The 20,273-nt window shown below is 45.6% G+C and overlaps 2 protein-coding genes across 7 annotated transcripts; one reads left to right on the top strand and one right to left on the bottom strand.

Moving 5' to 3' along the window:
* LOC132704357 (spectrin beta chain) lies at positions 1 to 13,482 on the bottom strand. Of its 5 annotated transcripts, XM_060674307.1 has the most exons (10): positions 13,329 to 13,482; positions 12,016 to 12,170; positions 4,533 to 10,428; positions 4,243 to 4,459; positions 4,006 to 4,183; positions 3,457 to 3,546; positions 2,264 to 2,410; positions 1,534 to 1,804; positions 1,156 to 1,343; positions 1 to 623 (listed from the first exon to the last, which is right to left on the bottom strand). In XM_060674307.1, exons 2-9 carry the CDS (start codon positions 12,143 to 12,145, stop codon positions 1,157 to 1,159), a joined length of 7,116 nt encoding a protein of 2,371 aa, XP_060530290.1. In that variant the 5' UTR covers positions 12,146 to 12,170; positions 13,329 to 13,482; the 3' UTR covers positions 1 to 623; position 1,156. The 5 variants fall into 5 exon arrangements, with proteins under 5 accessions (XP_060530290.1, XP_060530293.1, XP_060530292.1 ...); XM_060674310.1 differs by lacking the exons at positions 2,264 to 2,410; positions 3,457 to 3,546 and adding an exon at positions 3,855 to 3,899; XM_060674309.1 differs by lacking the exon at positions 2,264 to 2,410.
* Positions 13,483 to 13,844: 362 nt separating this feature from the next.
* LOC132705663 (GRB10-interacting GYF protein 2) lies at positions 13,845 to 19,979 on the top strand. 2 transcript variants are annotated; one of them, XM_060676417.1, is made up of 15 exons: positions 13,845 to 13,911; positions 14,285 to 14,401; positions 14,541 to 14,977; positions 15,038 to 15,255; positions 15,312 to 15,455; positions 15,506 to 15,678; positions 15,733 to 15,907; positions 16,496 to 16,840; positions 16,897 to 16,977; positions 17,034 to 17,411; positions 17,471 to 18,187; positions 18,249 to 18,389; positions 18,458 to 18,863; positions 18,927 to 19,153; positions 19,687 to 19,979. In XM_060676417.1, exons 2-15 carry the CDS (start codon positions 14,286 to 14,288, stop codon positions 19,810 to 19,812), a joined length of 3,684 nt encoding a protein of 1,227 aa, XP_060532400.1. In that variant the 5' UTR covers positions 13,845 to 13,911; position 14,285; the 3' UTR covers positions 19,813 to 19,979. The 2 variants fall into 2 exon arrangements, with proteins under 2 accessions (XP_060532400.1, XP_060532401.1); XM_060676418.1 differs by having other exon boundaries at positions 17,474 to 18,187; positions 19,687 to 19,978.
* The last annotated feature ends 294 nt before the right edge of the window (positions 19,980 to 20,273 follow it).

Below are 20,273 nucleotides of genomic sequence, written 5' to 3'. Positions count from 1 at the left end.
TACTAAAAACAATATTTTAATATATATATATGTATATAGTTTATATTCAGAAGCACAAATTTTTGAATGTAAAATAGACAAAAATTCTACAAAATACAAATACGAAAATATATAAACCGCTCAGCTCGTGGCCGACCTGCTAAGCAAAAACTTTCATTATAAACCAATCGTAATAATAATATATTAATATTAATTACTGCAACGAAAAATAGAAAATTTAAAAAATACATAACACACAAAAAAAAAACGAATAGGTGTCACCGTCCAAAGAAATAAAACGCGTTAATTTTTTTTTAAGTCCCCCCACTTTGCAGTCAGGGTTAATACATTCGATAAGAGTGTTCAACATGGTCGCCAAAGCATTTTACTGTTTTCCATTTTAATAAATACATATAGTCAACACTGGTTGTATGGAGTCCGTCCCTCTTACACTCCGATCGATAATAATTCTTTTTTGTTTTGAAACTCCAAGTATATTACATTTAAATTATTACTATAATGTGCAATCTACAAGGAAAAATATAATCATACGCTCTAATACGAAAAATGGGCAAAGAACAGACTCCTCCATCCAAAATGAGGCGATAAAGCTTTCACGGGAGGAGATTAGGAAAGCCACTTATCTGAAACAAAATGTTGAGTTGCAAAAAATTTAATCACTAACAAATAACTTGTGGCTATAATACAAAATAGGATGTGCACCTGGCTGACAGAGTAAAAAAAAAACAAATACTTAGTATATGTTTTTACAGACTCAAGGAAATACTAACGAGAAAGCAGTTATTATAAATTTATAATGGTTTTTTCCATAGTGTTGCAGTCATAGGCTGGAAAGGTCTCTACAGTTCATCGCTTAACCCGTTGGATCGGCTTCAGAAGCGTATTCTTAATAAAATTCTTTAAATAATTATATTAATTAAAATTGTTATATAAAAAACCGCGGAATAAAACTTTGTGTAACAAATTATTTATTTCAATACAAATCTTTTTTCCCATACATTCGACATTTCATATTGATTGAAAAGTGACTGTTTGAAATTGAAAAAGTGTTTTTGGATATTGCTATTACAAAAACTGAAAGCAAAATTGCGGCAATACTGTGAAGTATGAAACCGTTAATAGTGAACGTCAACACTGGCTCGCGTCAGTTCTCACCTTAGGTTTTCTTAAGGGTGAAAAAGCTGCGCCGTTTGGAGTCTTCCTTTTGCGCAGACGCGGGCAACGTCTGCGACCTCGACGGACCGGACGCGGTGACGTCGGCGTGCGAATTGATGCGGCTGATCCACGCGTTCATTTCGGCGTCGTCGTGCGCCTGGAATAGAAAGTCGCCGCCGTTCTCCAGCCTGAAACAGAGACGGTGCAGCGTCCGGTGACACATAGTCTCCGCGAGAGGGAAAAAAAACAGAACCGGTGTTGCCAGCTAACGCCATTTGCGGCAAAATCGCACCGTTTTTCGTGACTTGTCGGGCATAATTACATCGTTTTTGCCAACGAGAAACTAATCTGGCAACATGGCATCCGATTCACACTCACTTTAGCCTGAACACGTGCTTCTTCTTTTTGTAATCGGAAGCGATCGATGCGTTCGCGCCGTGCAGCTGCAATGGCGCCTCGCCCTTGTATCTCTGGTCAGGCGTCGTCTTCGCCTGCTTCGCTTCCTTGTAAAAGGAGAGCTGGCTGCCACGAAGTACCGCATAGACTTTATCCCACGATCGGTTCGTCGCTTTCACGGTAGTGTTCTCCCATTCGTGTTTGCGAACCAAGACACCCTCGAAACCTTCCTCCTCGTCCGGACTGCCGCGTTCTAAAGAGATGTGGAACGTGCGTGAGATTCGTGCACGTTCGATAACTTAATGCCGGGTCTCGTTCGAATATAACGTCAGTCAGTAGCTTCGATCAGCCTCACATCGGCATTGACGTCGCATCTTGTCAAGTTAATATCTGGCAGCAATTTGGCATTCGCGGAAAATTACTTAAAAGGATTTCGTGAGTGCATATTTTTATTAAAAAATTATGATGCTTCTTTTTAACGTTTAAGTGCCAATTTCAGTATTTGTTACTTACTACATGGACACCAAGAACGGTCAAACTTTCACATAAAACGAAAAAAGTGAGTCGAGCCGAAAAGATCAAACGTCCACGCCAAGTTGCTGCAAACTATCGGCTCAAGAATTATGGCTATAAAATAAAACGGAGCACAGACTAATCATCATCCGGATACAGTTTCGGTACAGAATGAACAAACAAACAAAAGCGGACGTACCTTGGGCCGAGGCGGAATGTATGCCCTCGTCGTCGCTGTGGGCGCCGGACGATGACTTTGATGCGCCCTTTTTCCACCGGAAACTCCTAAACGGCGACTTACTACGCGACCGATCTTTCCGCTTCGCCTTCTCGGCCGATCGCGTCACTTGCGAGAGAAACAGCAACATATAAAGCACAAACGGACAACGCAAGCGCAATACACATGACAAATGTACAATCAACGCGCATGACCCCTCGTGAGAATGGCGTCCATTAAAAAAATAATTAACATAACATAAATAATTAACACAACCGTAATGTTTTCTCTCCCCTCATGTGTGCTTCATTGCTTCTATATATATTCTTTTTGCCATTTTTAATTTTAAAACACCCAGGGGACATCATGCACGCGCCAAGCAAGCAACCAAATCTATAATTAACAAAAAATTTTTTTTTTGCGCGTTCGCCAATTACGGTATGTATTAGAGAATTCAAAATGCACACAGATTTTTTGGAAGCCACATTTTGAAAATATAATTATGGTTTTTATGAATATCCTGAATCAGGTTTTATTTAAAAAATTTTAATTTAGCACTAGATTCACGTTATCAGGTCCAAGTGGCTTCCCAGCGTTTTCTATCGTTTATAATTAAAAAAAAAACGTGAATCACTGCTTTAGGAAAACGGTGGTTCGTTTTCGAATTTTGCTTTGTTTACAGGAAAAAAAAACACAGTCCTCGAATATTATAAAAACTTCTTACTTTTCCATACTATATTTCAAAAACAAATTGTGTAAATATTTTTCGAAGCGGTGATCTATTTCAAATATATTTCAAATTCAATATTTCAATTCCAAATATATATAATCGCTCTTTTAATTTTGAGAGCGCAGGAACCTAGAACTTGCATGAGGGAAAACGGTTTTGAAGTCATTATTATTGTGCCTAAGCCATTTCTAATTCTCCGCACGCGACTTGACCCTACTTGTTAGAAGAAATATTCGGGGTAAAAACTAAAAATCTCCAATCTGTGCTGATGTAAAACATGCCATTCTACCATGGAAAATGACAAATTCTTTAAATAAGTCACATATTCGGATGCCGACCTGCCTAGTTTTCCGCTTCCTTCCGTTCACAAATAGCGAAATTTCAAAAGAACACGAAACCAATTTCGCTTAAAATTGCTCAAGGATCTGTAAAGTAAACTACTTACGTGTCTGCGACCCCGGACTCTGCTGTCGGGGACTTATCTCAGCGCCCGATGCTGCGGGCAAGGTCTGCGGCCGTCGCTGTTGTCCATGCACTACACAACATGCTCATGCTTAATTACATGCAGGTAAAAACGAATCCGATGGAACAAATCAACATTTGCGAAAAAGAAGCAGTGAAGCGATAGAAAACCAAAAGCAGAACCGGCGCGAGCAATCAAGGACTTAACCTCGTTTACGAAATATTTTATGTTTTACGACCTTTAAAACGTTGTTGTTCCTTAACCGGTTAATGAGAAAACCGAAAGGAAAAAAATTACATTCGACCAGGCCCGATAATCATTAATCTGTGCTGCGACACGTTATACCGAGAGTGCGAACGCATGCGCTGTTAGACCGTTACCTTCACCCGGCGACGCAGTTTTAAGAGAACACTCTTTGCCCAAAGCTGCATGTGTCGAAAACAGAAATCATCAACGTTACGTTAGAAAAAAGCACAAAGATATCATCTATGTTCCGATAACCGGTACTTTGATATTTATCATCGTTCTTACCCGGTCGTTCCTCGACGGAAATGCCTCCCGAGTCGGGTCTGTCGCTCGTCACCTGCTCGGGTTCTTTCGGTTTGGCCGCCTCGATCGCGGCCAATCGTTCGGCTTCTTCGCGCTCGCGTCTCGCCCTCTCCTCGGCCTCCGCCAACTCTTGACGACGCTTCATCTCTCGCAGCTCGAACTGCAACACGCAAAAGATCAATCTCAGACGCTCGAACCGGCGGCACAGACCAAACCGACCGTCGTGAGACGTTCCAGCGCGCTGAACCTCTCCTCCTGCGCGGCCGCTGACTTTTCGAATGCCTCATGTTTCTTGATCAAGTTCTCGACGTCGTCGATTGTGTGACCCAGCTCGGTACTCATCAGGTACGGTTCCTGCGCAATCAACCACGCCTCCGCGACCGCGGCGTCCCTAGCGAACTGGTACACTTCCAGGATCAGTTGCAGGTTTTCCCATCTGAGAAAAAAAAAAAAAAAACACGCGCAACTCGAGACAAGTTTCGCCTATCCACGCGCCTGCCCGGGCTCACCTTTCTTCCCACCGTTGCAGTACCGACTGCCTGTGATTGCTCAGCGTCACCAGTTTTTCCTTGATCTCGGCGCTCGCGTAATGGTTACGACTCAGCAACTCCTTGCCGAGGGATATACACGCGGCAAAGTTATCCTCCCTCGCGTCGATCTCCGCCTTCAGGCTCTGATGGTTGTTCATCAGTAGTTCGACGCCGCTGACGTCCCTCGGTTTCTCGCTGGTGTTCATTTGCCTGACGACGTCGTCCATCCATTGCATCAGCGTCCTGACCAGGTTGAAGAACTTGAACAGATCGCCGGTGTCGGCCAACTTGCCCCGCCTCTGGTCGCACGCGACCTGAAGGTTAGCCCACGCGGCCACCACCTCCTGTTCCCTGTTCGTGATCTCTTTAGCCCGGTCCCCAGCGTAGCTGGCCTGCAGTTTCGCCGACTCCTCCTGGATCTGCTGCACTTGTAACTGCAACGTCTGCAGGTCTTGCATAAAGTTTTGGTGTTTGCGTTGCAACGTCGATACGGAACCGGCGTCGCGACCCAACTCGTCCGACATGGCGACCTGCTTCTCCAAAATACGACCGAGGATGTCCTTGCAATCGTGGAAGAACTTGTGCAATTCCCTCGAGGCGGCGAGCATTTGAGTACGGGTCTCGATCAATTCCAGCAGGTCCTGCCACGCCTCGTTAAGTCCGTCCTTCCATTCGGCTATGGTGGCAGAGTCGGAGTGTCCGGCAGCGATTAGCTGATCGGCGATATCGTTCACGCCAGCGACTCGTTCGCTTCCGATCGCCTCGGTATCGTGGGCGAACTCTTTGAACCGTTCCCACAGCAGCGTGACGTGATCGTAGTCCTGACCGAGTTCGTGCGACGAAGCCACTACCTCCCTATCGGCGATCCACTGTTCCAAATCGCCAACGTCTCGATTGAGGAGGAAAAGTTGGAGAGCCTCGTCCAACTTGGCCCGTCGCTCCTGCGCCAAATCCTTAAGTCCCGCATACAACTTGTCGAGCTGCGACTGCTTGACGGCCACCTGTTCGGCAAGCGGATGTCCTTCGGCCGCCAAAGCTTTAACCGTCTCTCCCAAGCTCCTGATCGTGTCCGCGTAAGCTTCGACCGCCGCCTCGAGACCCTCGTGTTTCTTCATAAAATTTCTGGCCGAAGTTTCGTCCTTGCCGCGGTCCTCCACCATCATATAGAGTTCTTGCTCGCTCATCCAGCTCTCGGCTTCGTTCGCGTCGAACAGGTACTGCTGGGCGCGCTCGTTGCGCAATAGATTCTCGCGTCGCTTCTCGATCGCGTCCTTCAGCTCTTGCCACGCCTTGTGCAGTTCACCGATGAGACGCGCGAACTCGCTCGCGTCCTCGTGACCCTCGTCGATCAACTTTTGACCGTTGTTGCATACAGTGTTAATGCGCGGCTCGTGATTGTCCACTTCCGTTTGGAGCGAGTGGTTCTTCTTTTCGAGTACATGCACCTGGAACAGGTTGTTGCCGTATTCCACGGACGTCGCCTGCGGCATCTTCTCCGCGACCCAAAGCAACTCGTCCTCGACATCGCGCCTGAATTGCAATGCCTCCTTTTTCTTCTCGAGCACGCGTTGCCGTTCAAGCAGCGGCTGCTTGATTAACTGGAAGCGTTCCTCGACCCGCGACTTTTTCACCTTGATCTCGTTGATGTCTTTGTCGGGAGCAGCAGTCTCGAGGTGCTTCGTCTGTTTCTCTAGCTCGTGGACCTGCTGCGCCTTCACCGCCATCTGGGTCTCGATCATCTGCTGCTTTTGCATGAGGATGTTGACGGATGCGAGGTCACTGCCTGTGTCGTCGCTCTCGATCTGTTTCTCTAGATCGTTCATCCACGAGTCGATATCGTCGCAAGTCTGATGGATGAGCACTTCACGATTCGCGTCAAATAGGCGCTCGCCCTTCTCCTTGGTCGTCTGTTCGAGCACATCGAACTGATCGGCCAACTCATCGATCTTCGGCCGAATAAGGTTCGCGTATTCGGGTTTCTCTTTCGCGAGTTCGTCACCGGCTTTTTGCAAATTGAGCAAGCGCTCTTTGTTAGCGGCGATCTCTGCTTCGAACGCTTGATGTCTGGTCCATTTTGAGTGGACAGTCTTGGCCGAACGGTACGTCTCGTCCTGAGCGGTGATGTGTTTCTCTTGGATCCATTCGCCCAATTCGTCACAGTCCCGGAGGAACTGGTGGAGTTCGAGCTGATCGCGTAGACGTTCGAACAGCGCCTGTGCGCGTTCCTTATTCGCCAATCGTCGCTCGTCGAGGTTGTCGGCCCGACGTCCGATCTTGTCGCCGGCAAAATGATTCTCGTCACACAGCCGTCTCGAAAACTCAACGACGCCGTTGACTTTGTCGTCGTTCGCTTCCATTGTCGCGAGAAAAGCCTCGTGGCGCTTGAGCAGATTCTCGGCCTGTTCGAGCGTAGTGGGGGACTCATCCTTGCTGAGAGTGTGTTCTTGCTGGTTAAGAACGACTTCAGCTTGACGCGCGTCCTTCTCAAGCAGCTGCAGGCTGAGCGACTGCGAGAGGAGATGCTGCCTGTTGTCCCACATCTGGTGGATCTCCGCCCATCCGTCCTTCAGAGCTTTGAGCCGCTCCCGAAGGAACATGTACTGAGGATCGTCCTGGGTGCCCGGATCGGCCGTGATCTTTTCGCCGTACTCCATCATCTTCGTGTAATCGTCCGTGTAATTGTCGATCTCTTCTTTAATGGCTTGGTGCTGGGAAAGGAGTTTCTCCGCCTCCGGCAGGTTGCTGGGCGTGTCTTCGGAGGCGATATCCGTCTGGGTTTTTGTCAGCCACGTCTGGAAGTGGTCGAGATCGCGCAGGAAGCGGTGCAAATCGCCGGCTTCCTCGAGTTTTGCGTCGCGCTCCTTCAACATCTGCGTCAGCCGTTCCCAAATCACCTGAATCTGCACTATGCGCTCCCTGATGACGGCCGCCTCTTCCGGATGCTCGCCCTCGATTCCGTCCGCCTCTGACTGCAGCGAGTTGAGTTTCGCTTGGATCGCGGCTAAGTCTCGTTCCATACCGGACAAGCGGCGTTGCAATGTCATTATTCCCGTCAGGTCCATCTCGAGGCTGTCGGTTTCCTGGAGTATGCGCACCTTGTCCTCGATCCAGGTGGTCGTTTCGCGGCACTCGATGTGGAAAGTTTGGACGCCGTGCGCGGAGTTCAATTCCTCGCGTTTCGCTTCCGCTTTTTCCCTCAATTCCGCCCATTTCTGGTTGAGCTGGTTCTGCCTGGCAGTGATCTGCTCCGAATTAGGATGCTCAACGTGGAGCAGTTGCCGCGCCAACTGGTTGACTACGGCGACACGGGACGCGTTAGCGTTCATCTCCTTCTCGAAGCCGTCGTAGCGATGCTTCATGATTTCGACGTCTTCGATATCGCGCGCCGGTATCATTGTCTGCAGCATGCGGTCCTTCTCGCTGATCCATTGCTCGACGCCATCGCTCTCCGATAACAGTTTGTAGAGAGAGAGCGCGTCCAGGAGACGTTGTTTGCGCAGCTTCGCGAGCTCGAGCAGTTCTTTGTATCGATTATCGATCGAGGCGAGTCTCTGTGCGACTTCCGGCGAGGTCGCCACTTCTGGACCGAGCTGCTCCGCCTGCTGGTGCAGGCTTTCGATGACGCTCGCGTAATTCTTAAGCTCATCGGTTACGTCTTTGTGTTTTTTGAGGAGCGACTGCGCGTTACCCTCGTCGCGACCGACGTCCTCGCTTGAGACCAGACGCAACGTATCGAGCATCCAGATGTCGACATCGTCGGCGTCGGCGAATAGCTGATGGTAGTCGACAGCTTCCTCGAGACGTTTGCGACGGTAAGCAGCGAGGTCAAGCAAATGTTTCCACGCGTCGCGGATCTCGTTCAATCGCTCTTGGATCTTTTCCGCGCCAAAGTGTCCGGAAGCGACAAGTTCCTCGCCTACGCTAAGCGCTTCTTCGAGCTGTGGCTCGTGAGCAGACAGCTCGTTCTCCAATATCTTGTGCTTGCTCAGCAACAGGTTGACGGTGGTCAGATCGTGACCGACGTCAGACGTGGACACGATCTGTTCCTTTTCTTTGATCCAGTTGTCCTCGTCGGCCATGTCCCAATAGAACTGCCACAGTTTCTTGCTCTCCTCGAGTCGCGACCTGCGTTCTACCGCGAGCTTAACGAGCTGCGCGTACGCTTCCTCAAGCTGCTGCACGCGGTCCAACACTAAAGCAGGATCGCACGGTCTGTAACCCTCCTCATTCTCGACATCGACGAAACGTTGAGACTGACCGGCGACCGCTTTGACCCTATCGCCGAGTATATTGATGTCCGCCTCGAGTAGATTATGCTTCTGGAGAAGGTCTTCGACGCCCATCAAGTGCTTGCCGAAATCGTCGACCAGCAAGCGCGCCTTCAATTCCTCCATTGCGTCCAGTATGTGCAACATCTCTTGGAAGTTCTGTTGCAGCTGCAATGACAAGTCTAACCTATTCCTACGAGCTCTAAGCAATTCCAGCAGGTAATTCCAGAGGCGGAGGACGTTGTCTTTGCGCGCGTTAATGCGCTCCATATCGTGGTAGTTTTCGGTTTCCAATTCCGCGGCAACCGACACGACCGCTTGAACGCGTTCCTCGTACGCGAATATGTCTGTTTCTATGGCTTCGTGTTTCTTCGCTGCGGCTTCGACCGCCGCCAAATCCTGTCCGAAATTGTCCTGAGAAACGAGCCGCTGGTTTTCGCTGAGCCACGTCTCGCGCATGCTCGCCTTACGGTTAAATCTCGCCGCCAACTGCTCGAGCTTCTCCTGGCGGATCAGCTCTTCGCGGAGAGCGAGTTCACGTTCGTGTTCCGCCTTCTCGAGCCTCTCCCACGCCTTGTTAATATCCGATATCATTTTGCCTTCCTTGGGCGTATATGGACGTTGATTGTTCGCCCTCATCTTCGATTGGAGCGTAAAAAGGAGTATTTCGAGGTTACCTTTCTCAACAAATTTCGGCGGTTTTTCGACCGTTCGGTAATTATTGAACTGGCCGAGTTGCTGCTGCACACCCGCGAGACTGTTGGCGAACTGTCGCTCGCCGAGAGCGCGGATCGTCGCCTCGATCCAGGCAAGAAGATCGCTCGTCAGCGATTCATACTCTCTGATCATGCGCTCGTTGTCCATAGCTATTCCGACGACTTTACCGATACGCTTGCCCTGCACTGTTTCCTGTTTCATTTTGCTGAAGTAATGGTAGTATGTGACGACGTAAGTGATAATGGATTTTTCGTCCGGTTGCTCGACGAAGACATCTTCCGCGTCGAGGAGTTTCGTGAGACCCAATTTGTCTTCGGCAACGTTAAAAGCGTTGTTCAGGTTGTGCATGGGATTCGATTTGGAAAGTTTCTCGAACTGTATCAGATCAGGGCGGTGCTTGTGGATCAGGGCGTTGAAGGCGAGCCCATCGCGCCACGACGTGGAAAAATTCCTCACGTTGACGTTATTGTAACCGGCGGTTTTCATCTGACACCAGAGGAGCAATGCGTCCTTGGCAGATTTCGTTTCCTGATTGTCGGTCTCCTCGATTGTGATGTCTTGAATTTGGAAGCGGAGGATTATGGTCCAGATGAGGCCGAGAGAGAGACGGGGGTTGCCGTCGACGATGTCGTGCGAGCCCATATTCTCCAGGTGGACGCGCTGTTCCTTAAGGAATTGCAACGCCTTGTCGACGTTCTCGAGGCAGTGGATACGCATTTTGCCTTTGGTGGGACGGGGTAGCCGCTCGCCCGACAACACCTCCAGCAGCTTGATTAGGTTCTTGCCGTCGCGCATGTCGGTGTAGAGGTCGACGATACGCGAGTTGACACGCACCAGGTGCGAGTTCACCCATTTCTGGAAGGTTTTCTTTTGCACGCTCTCCCTCTCGTCTGGAAACGACGATTTGTTTATTGGGGAAACAACGGATTAGGACGTATGGTGGGAGTATTGTTTTCAACCTGCCAAATGTTTTACCAACGATCCCGTCGGTAGATTTTTTTTCGCCTCAAAGGTGGTTCCTAGTTTGGCTGTTAAATTAAAGAGACCGTGACGTCACTGCATCTCTCGCGATAGGCGGCAACGCTGCGATATTTTTTTTATGCTGATAAGTACACAAATAACTTTATTATGCAGTGAATATTTTTAAACCAATTCTTTTTCTAATACGCAAGGGACTTAAAAACTTTCAACAACATAATATTTCGCTTCTTTCACTAGGTCCATCAAACTAATTCCCAAGTTAAACACATTATTAGGACTATTAATTTGAGGAAAATGTAAATAACAGAAGAATTCCATGAAATAAAGTTCTTGTAGAAGGAAAGAACTTCTACGTGAACAACAATAACATCACACCATTGTTATAAGTTACAAGCTCAGACAGCAATTGCACAATCAATTTCAAAAAAATGAAAGCAACTGCTAAAGACGAAGGCTTTACTACTTTGACTAATGCGTCAATATTATTAAGTGTCAGTATTAAAATATGTGCAGATTACGTTGGTCAACACAGAAAGCAGTTTTTCTATGTACAAATTTACACATAAAGCAGACAATCTTTTAAATTAGAGCATTTAGAAAAACCAGTAGTTGTCAGTGTTCCCATGTGAATCTTTGTAAAGGGGTACAATATTATGTAGATAAATAAAAACGACTTCACTTTTTTTTTGTTTTATTCACGCTGCGTCTTTCGCACATATCGTTGCATATTTCGAGATTCAGTACGCATATAAATCCGATTCTTTATTATAACAATATTTGTGATAAAAAATTGTTTTAACACTCTTTTCTACACTGATAAAACTTCAATTTACATTGATTCCATAATATCACAACCCACTTAAAAAAAAATAAACAGATACAAGAACTATCCAATAAAATAACACCAAATATTTTCTAAGATATGCATTGTTTATCCCAACTCAACTTACAGGACGCTATCGTGTCACTGAACATTCAGAACAAAAAATGGAACCTAGAAAGTGGAATGTGTCATCTAGAAACTTGGCAAAACTAGGAACGCATGGAGGTTCGTCACTCAACACGCCAACTTTACAAGCAGTCTACAAGACAGAAGAGTCCCAAAATGAGATCATGATCACACCACCAAAGGTTGTATTCTATTCTAATCATCAAATTTAATCCAAAGGGATGTACAACACATTGTGAGTAGCACATACCTATATTTCTTTCTAAAGCGCTCAATTCTGGCAAGAATGGAAAAGTTTAATCTATTCTTTAAGGAAGCTTCAGCAAAATGGGGTACTACCTGGGACACAAAATGCGAACCATGTCCACTTGAATTTCACTGTACATTCATGGGTATGATAAACCTACTAATTACATCACTGCGTCGCTTTTTACAGAGTACGTATTTTTTGTTTATGATTTAACACAATTAAAATGAAAAAACAAAGAACCAAGTTTTAACCAATATTTTTTATTCACTTTACATGGCTAACGCCAAGTGAACTCACCGGCTAGAGCTTTTATGCGAGACCGTTCGAATAGTCTCGACGAAGAATTTCCGCCGTCATATTCGTAATCTTCTTCGATCTGTTGCGGCAAAGTGGGGTCCCACCTCACGATGCTGATGTCCGTAGTCATTTCTTATACCAGTAGAACCGACCGTCTGCAAAAAATTGTTTTATGCTACGCCATTAACTCGATCTACTTACGTGAAATAAACACAAGCATTTAACTAACATGTTTACTTGGGAAAGAAAAATCGCATTTCGAAACAAAATTTGGCATATAAAAGTGAATAAGCATTTCAAATAAAAATTTCAACATAATAACCTGTAGCACTTCAGATTAATCTTCGAAAGATACCGATTATGTTTGCTGCCGACTAGGAGTGGTCGTGTAATTACAAATTAAGTTTATTTTCCCCAATTCATTGACAGACCACAGCTTAGGAAGTAGGTCATGGAGTGTATCATCCGAATATGCAGAGAATCACCAATTAATATTAATATATACACTTTATCTAACGTACATTTTACCATTATATCAGTCAAAAACAAAATCCGTCCCAATATCTCTAAACACAAAAAATTTAAACAAATTAACATTTATTTATAATGGATTGGGCGTTGCTGTTCAAGTTCAACGTGATTTATTACACCCGAGATCAATTTACCGCAATAACATGTTATTTTTATTGCGTTAATACTCTTCGCAAATCGTCCTGGCAAAAAAATTAGACCAAATTAATTTACTCTAAATTTAGCAATTTTATTCTTTACTCTTAATAAATCGGTTTCAAGGGCGTCCGGTATAAAATAGGAGATGACTCACGGTTATTAACATATTATATCATTTTACTGCAAAAGAATTATAAACACCGACGATATAAAACATTCACACTCCAGTAACTGTCAAATCGAAAGTTAACCCATCGATTTTTGCAAAATATCTGCAGAAGGCCAGTGCCAACTTTCTGATAGCTGCACGACTAACTTAATTCTCCCGTTTTTTTGAGGGTACGCTGCCAAGTCAAGAACCCCGGATTCAAAAATTGTTCTTGTTTTGACACTTGACGCTACCTTCAAAGATTAAAATTCATCTTGTGTGCCTTTCATCGCCGAAATTTTAACGAAACCCGCCAAATAAATCGTTGAAATTTATAGATCGACCCGCGGTTCGATGCAGTTTGCGTTTTTTTTACGTAATTCCATTTTGGTAATCAAATGGGGTTACACCTAACGTCGGCCATTTTAAATAGCTACGGAGCTATAAACGGGCGAACTCGACAAATTCAAACTGAAAATTAAATCCAAACACTTACCTACTGGTACTACCGCGTGTAGATTTTCGCGAAACTGGCAATTTTTTTTTAACAGCACTAGCTCTCTGCACGATTAACCACAAATGCAAACGCCCTTCATGACAGCCAAATCAAGCACTATTGCTTCGCGCCTGCGCTTTGGTAATAGCTGGCGGTGGTATCACAGATAATTAAAAAAAAATTACCCTGAACAGGCACAATAAAAATTCATATTTTGCAAACAGTATTTTTATAATAACTTTTCCAGATTTAGTGTAATTTAATTTAAAAACAAAAAGAGGCGAGGAAACGCGACAATTTAATAACCGGTAATAAAGTTCTGCTTTTGGTTGCGTCTCGAGTGTAAGAAAGGCTAAGGTTTTTTAATAGTCGCAACCGTCCTTTGCAAAATCCCACAAAAAAGTGGATCAAATCGGACACAAGAAAGACAATTTTGAAATGCAACTTCAAAAAGAGAAAAAAACTGGGGACTTAATTTCCTTTGTGTTTTTTGACAGTGAGGCACATGCGCGATAACCTACAATTCGGGTTGCAGCCATTTATGTTGATCACATATTAGAAGGTGTTTAAAAGGAATATTCAGGTAATTCTGAATTAGTTGTGGCGGAATTATCGCGGATTTATGAATGGATTGTGCAATGGCGGCCCGAAAGCGGCGCTTGCCCTTACTGAAATACAAAAATAAATGATCGAATCCCAAAAATTGTCACACACATATTCGCCTGAGGCCTTTCTGCTCACTTGTGTGGCTAACAATAAAACTCTGTTTATAAATTGATCGCAGCCTAACATATTGTTTAGTTTTCATGAAGTCTTGCCCAATTTGAGCGCTTGGTTCTAGTTTACGTTGAAAAGTCTATAAATAGTTGCTTCCATTTTTATCTATTGTGTTGAATAGTTTTTCCGTCACTACGAAAAAACGACCTTACATGACCATGCCAATTCAATTTTTTTAGTATGACTGACTCAATGAATTTCGGTCCTGACTGGATTCGCAATCTTTCTTCAGACGGTAGTGGTGCAGGGGTAGGCGCCAGTGGTAGCGCAACGCGGTACCAACTTGCAGACTATCGGTGAGTATGTTCGAAATAATGAAGTAAATGACGTGTTGAGTTTGGTTTTTACCAAACTGACGAATAAGTACTGTTGAGTAGTAATTGGGATTTGATTTAATTGTCCGTTTCTAATGTCTTTCCTCTTGACCATTTTAAGGTATGGTCGTGAAGAAATGCTTGCGCTATTTGACCGAAACATCAAGCCTCCTGCCTGCCTCACCAATTTTAAAAGCCTCTATTCTGAAACAACCCTGCCTCCTTTGGCCTTATTGCCTTCCTCTGAGGATGAAGGCTCATTTCAGAGGGGCGGGTGGCAAAGTCGTCCGACCACCCTGAGTGGCCCGCCCAGAGGAAGGGGTGGTTCGTTGGAACGCGGCGGTCGTGTAAGCAGAGGTAGAGGTAGCTATCCCTCTTATGGTAGGCCATCCACTTACGAGGGCGGTTGGGGTAACGGTGATTCTTCCGATTGGAGCCCCCGGAAGGAGTATAACTCCAGGCCCGCCTCTTTGGACAATTGGAGGCGTGTTAGGGGCAATGAAGAGGATGATGGATGGAGGAATTTACCGCCCAACAGGAACCCTCACGAAAAATGGGGTAAGAATTTCCGTTAGGGTGTCCTCCATTGAACTGGTTGCATATAATAATGGTGGCTAGGTCGATCCACAAGTTGGAGAGGTGAGGGAGAGATTGAGGAGAGGAGTGGGCCACCAGAAAGAGGTAACCGATCCAATTGGCACGAAACTACCCGGGGACCTGCGAAGAGATCATGGGATAGTGAAGATCACTTGCCTGAGTGGGCCAACGAGAATCCTTCAGAATGCGGGGGCTCTTTCGACGAAAGGGGAGCTTTTCATGGTTCTGACGATGAACAGGTATTTTTGCCGGATATTGCTAGAGTACTGATCAAACTTTGGAACATTTTTTTCAGCTGGAGGGGAGGGGTTTTAGAAGGGAAGGCTTGCAAAAGTCTACGTCACAACAGCACATTACTAACAAAGGCCACCCGCCGTTGCATTCGTCCAAATCAACCATGTCGTTAGTCAAAGACGAAGATGGTCACGGAAAGCGTGAGGTAAGTTCTTTGGCGAGTGCAGAAAGGTGGGTTGATTAACATATCTTCAGAGTGGGCAACCCATGGATCTGGCGGATAATGATAGTTTGAAGGATGGGGCGCGCATGAAACTCGCCTTCCCAGATGGCGACGGATTAGCTGCCAAGGAGAGGATAGCATCTGAAGGGAAACAGAAAACCATAGAAGTGAGACAATGCATAAATGATAAGTCGCCAGATCAAAGGTGAGCTTGGAACTAATAACGTTATTCCCCACGGGAGTTGACAGGTTGTTTCAGGATTGAAGACAGCGAATTTGAGAAGCTCCAGGAGGATTTTGTTCTAAAGCTAGTGGTGGACGAGGAGCCTCAGCATCCGCCGCAGACGCACGCCAGCTTCGACTTGCCCAGTTTACCACCTCCGCCTAATTTGACTGTGGCAGGACAGGATAAATGGTTTTATCAAGATCCGCAGGTATTATATAGGTTGTTTTTATATTCACAATAAATTAAAGTAGATTCATTTTTAAAATTTTTGTGTACCAAAAATTTGTCAAATTAATAAAAAACTTGGCAGCAAAATATTATGTTAAAATATGCCTAGGGTTTTTTTCACTAAAAATTATAGATGCATTATTTTTTTCAAAAATAAATGGTCTTAAATACTGAGTATTGTACCTGCACAAAATTACATCAGGAATATGTTTTTTTTTAACCAAAAATTAAAAATAGGTAATTTTTTTTTTCAAAAATAATTATATATATAAGTGATGAAATATTCCGAATTAAGTTTTTCATTAAAACCAATAAAAATAATTAATTTTTCCAAAAATAAATTATTAATATTAATGATGCATGAGTTATCTGCAAAAGAATAATGCCAAAAACATTTATGCATAGCGCTTTAATAAACAAAAAAATTAACATACTTATAAAGAAATAATGCCCAGGGTAAAATTTGAAATAAAAGAAAATAAGATGCATATCTGGCGACTTAGGACCGACCATAGGGGGATCTGAAATGAAAGTAAGAACAAAAATGAGCCGTACCTCTTATCCTCAGGGACAAATGCAAGGTCCGTTCACGAACACTGAAATGTCTGAGTGGTTCAAGGCGGGCTACTTCGGTCAGGATCTCAAGGTACGCCGCCACTGCGACGAGCGCTTTTTCCTATTGGGCGAATTGATGACAATGTGCGGCGGCTCGAACCCGTTCCAGACCACACTCCGCTTTCCCGTACTGAAAAACGACATATCCAAAATGCCAGAAAACGACCTCCAGTTCCAGTACCTGTCCCAGTTGGCTGCTTACAAACAGGCGCAGGCTCGCGTACATGCAGACCCTTGGAGCGCCCTCACCCTTCAACAGCAGGAGGTCGCCGCTCAGAGGCTGATTATGCAACAGCAGGTTAGTTTTTTATTCACTTAGACTTCGCAACACCAATCAAAGTCTCTTTTCCCAAGCAACAAGTCCAATCTGAGATACCATATCTTCAGCAACAGGCGACCAACCCCCTGATGCAAATGATCAGTCAGATGCAGCAGGTAAGGTTCAACAATATCGTAGCGGTCGTTCACGGGGTAGTTCAAACCTTCCGCAGGCGAACAAACTTCCTGGTCCGGGCCTATTGGACAAGCCACCCCAAAACATGCCGAGCTCCCTGGATCCCCATGTGCAAATGCACATGAGCAACTTTCTGTCATTGCAAAACCGTTTACCCAGTGGCCTTCCTAATCACCTACCCTCTGCCTTAACGGGAAGCGTGCCGACCTCTATACCGCCAGACAGTATTCACAGCCTTCAAAACCCGTCGCTGACTTCGGGCGGGATGCCGCTCCCGGGTATGCCTAACCCGATAACGGGGCTGGGGTTGACGGTGCCCAGGGCCAGTTCCGTGGAGCAGGTGGGCTCAACCTCAGCCCAATCCGACCCCATATCGAGTTTGCTCAAGCAGCTGCAGCATAAGCAACAGGCCCAGGTATTGAGATTTTCGATATGTAGTTCGAATTTCCTCGGTGCATTTTATTCATTTAAAAGCAGCAAGTGGAGGCGCTTTGGCAGCAGAACCAGTTCTCTCCCGCTACGTCCGTGCCCTCTCAGCAGTGGCAGCCCCCGCAGGAGGTACCCTTGTCCCTTTGGGACGTGCAACAGCAGCAGCAGCAACAGCAACCTTTGACCGCGGGTGCGCAGACGGTCGACGCACAACTTGAAAAACCTGCGCTGGATGAGAAAGAAGCGGAGGCGCGGCCACCCCGAGACGATGCTAAGGAGCAAAAGATTAAGAAGGAACAAGAGGAGAAACAGCAGAAGAAAGAGACGGAAGAGAAACGGAAACAGGAGCAGAGGCGGCTGGAAGCGGAGAAGAAGGCCGAAGCGGAGCGAAAGAGAAAGGAGGAGGAGAAGATTAGGAAGGAGCTGGAGAAGGCGAAAAGGGAGGCGGAGGAGAAACGGTTGCGGGAGTTAGAGGAGAGGAGGCGGCTAAAAGAGCAAAGAAAGGTCGAGGATGAAGCGAGGAAGAAGGCGGAGGGGGCGAAGCGGCTAGAGGAGGAACGGATGCAGAAAGAGAAACAGCAGAAAGAGGCGGAGGAGAAGCAGCGGGCGGAAGAGAAGCGGCAAGAGCAGTTGATGCTGGCGAAGGCGGCGCCGTGGTCTCAGTCAAACTCAGCGCTCGGTATGAGCCTGACAGAGATCCAGAAGGCGGAGAAGGAACGGAAGCTCCAGGAGGTGGCGTTGCAGCAGCAGAGGGCCCAGCTGGTGAGCAGCTTTGAGTGGGATCATTACAGGCAGGAGGGGAATGGTTTTATTTTTCGTTAAGGAAAAGGAGATGCAACAGCAGCAGCAGCAGCATGAAAAACCTAGTGGCCTTCAACTTAGCTGGGCTAGGAAGCCTGTGGAGCCGAGGAAAGTGAAATCGTTGGCGGAGATCCAAGCAGAAGAGCAAGAACGTCTGGCGAAGGTTTGTCTTTTTGAAGCAATTCCGCAATTGTTTTTTTTTTTTTTTTAAATATCGTGAAACGTCACCAGGAGTCCGCGGAGGCGCGCATGAAAAAGGAAAAGGAGGCGAAGGAGGCGCCGCCACAGGTGCAGAGCTCGGCCAACATATGGAGCGGGCAGAATCTTACCTGGGCGAGCGCTTCGACCACTTCTCAGTGGTCTTCCACGAATTATTCCGGATTTTGGGAGGACGCACAGCCCCGGGTACCCCAACTCCACAAACCGTCCGGTGTGTCCAAGAGTAGTTCGGCATCGACGATCGGCGGCGCGCCAAAACAGCCGCAACAGCTGAAACAGCAGCAGCAGCCCAAAGTCAAAGCCAAGAAGGAGGAGTCGTCCACGAAAAAGAACCATAATAACAACAATGGACCGCTGCAAGACGATTTTACTGCATGGTGTCACAAGGCGCTCGCCAACTTTTCCAGCGACGTCGATAGTAGGTTTCCGCACGATGTCCGGCGGCGCCGCAGGAATCGGAGTTAAAATGTTTTTTTCGCAGTTCCCACCTTCATCACTTTTCTGAGGGATATCGAGTCCGCGTTCGAGGTGCGCGAATACTGCAAAGAGTACCTGGGCGAGAGCAATACCACGCAGCAGTTCGCCAACAATTTTCTCGAGAAGCGACGCTCCTTCAAGCCAAAAAACGCCCACAAGGACGATATGTGTTCGCCGGCACCGGCCATCACGCCCTCCACGCAGCACAGTATGGAGTTTCAGGAGGTCAAGGTAAAGTTAAGGTGGGCGGGGTTTCCGATGCGTCCAGGCTAAGTAGCCTGACTCTACTATACTAAAGTGACCACAAACAAGTAACAAGTAAAATTAAACCGAGTGATTCCACATCACCACACAGTCCCTTCCAAAGTCATGAGAAATGCAACAAGTAACATATAAACTTTGACGATGACATCGAACCGGGACGCTTTAGCTAGAGTAGTTCAAACCTATCACAGTCTATGCTCTCAAGTAATTGACGGCGAGCCAAAGTTATAAAATTATGCAAATTAGCGTGAGTACTTCAAATGTATCACTGTCGCAAAAAATGTATATTCACTCGAATCATCGAAATCAGGCTTACACGGTTAAATGGCGACAGTAGTTCACACATATTAAGGTATGAGAATTATCAAGATCTATAATTTCAATTTGGGTCTGCATATCCTTTGGTGCCTTCAGTCGCGTCGAGCCCTTCCGCACTTTAAACTTATTTGGTTCCAAAGCGGTGGAATTTCTTTTGTTTAACGCCGACGTTCTTTTTTTAGGGCAAGAATAAAAAAAATAAAAAATCGAAAATGCTGAAGGTGGATTCAAGGATATTAGGATTTAACGTGACATCAGCCCCTGATCGAATCAATGTTGGTGATAGAGATTACGGTGATAATTCTTAAATAAAAGAAAAAAAGTGTACCATACCGAAAGAAACCTATAAGTTGTTAATTAATTGTACCTTTAATATATTATACGATGATTTTTAAGACATTTTCTAGTGTTTAAATGAACCTATTTATGTGTAACTTTTTTTTTTGTTTTTACATATTTTACTGTTTAAATATTAGTTTTCTATAAAACACTACACCATAGTTTGATTTTACGTGCCGTTTACGCCGCGTCGCCTTTCCCAATTTTTTCTTCTTGGATCGTAAACTATCCTGTATATAGTTTACAGACTATGACTAAAGAAAAGACTAAATTGAAAAAATTATTCAAAATTGAAAATATAGAAAAATGTAAAAAAATATATATTTGCAGTTCCACTATCACCAATAGAGCCAAACATTATTTTAGTTATTTATGATTTTGTATTTTTACTTTTTTTAAAGCATGGGGTACTTAAGATTTAGTATGTTCT

Source organism: Cylas formicarius, unplaced genomic scaffold (genome assembly GCF_029955315.1).
Source record: "Cylas formicarius isolate icCylForm1 unplaced genomic scaffold, icCylForm1.1 PGA_scaffold_7__23_contigs__length_41026272, whole genome shotgun sequence".
NCBI lineage: Eukaryota > Metazoa > Arthropoda > Insecta > Coleoptera > Brentidae > Cylas > Cylas formicarius.
This window is presented reverse-complemented; position numbering and strand designations above follow the sequence as displayed.

Coding starts and splice junctions, on each gene's coding strand:
- LOC132704357 (XM_060674307.1), bottom strand. CDS start 12,145: ATGACTACGGACATCAGCATCGTGAGGTGGGACCCCACTTTGCCGCAA. Junction 2,411..3,456: donor GAGTCCGGGGTCGCAGACAC/GTAAGTAGTTTA, acceptor TTCTCTCGCAAG/TGACGCGATCGGCCGAGAAG. Junction 1,344..1,533: donor AAGCACGTGTTCAGGCTAAA/GTGAGTGTGAAT, acceptor TCTCTGTTTCAG/GCTGGAGAACGGCGGCGACT.
- LOC132705663 (XM_060676417.1), top strand. CDS start 14,286: ATGACTGACTCAATGAATTTCGGTCCTGACTGGATTCGCAATCTTTCT. Junction 14,978..15,037: donor GAACCCTCACGAAAAATGGG/GTAAGAATTTCC, acceptor AATGGTGGCTAG/GTCGATCCACAAGTTGGAGA. Junction 15,908..16,495: donor GGTTTTATCAAGATCCGCAG/GTATTATATAGG, acceptor TCTTATCCTCAG/GGACAAATGCAAGGTCCGTT.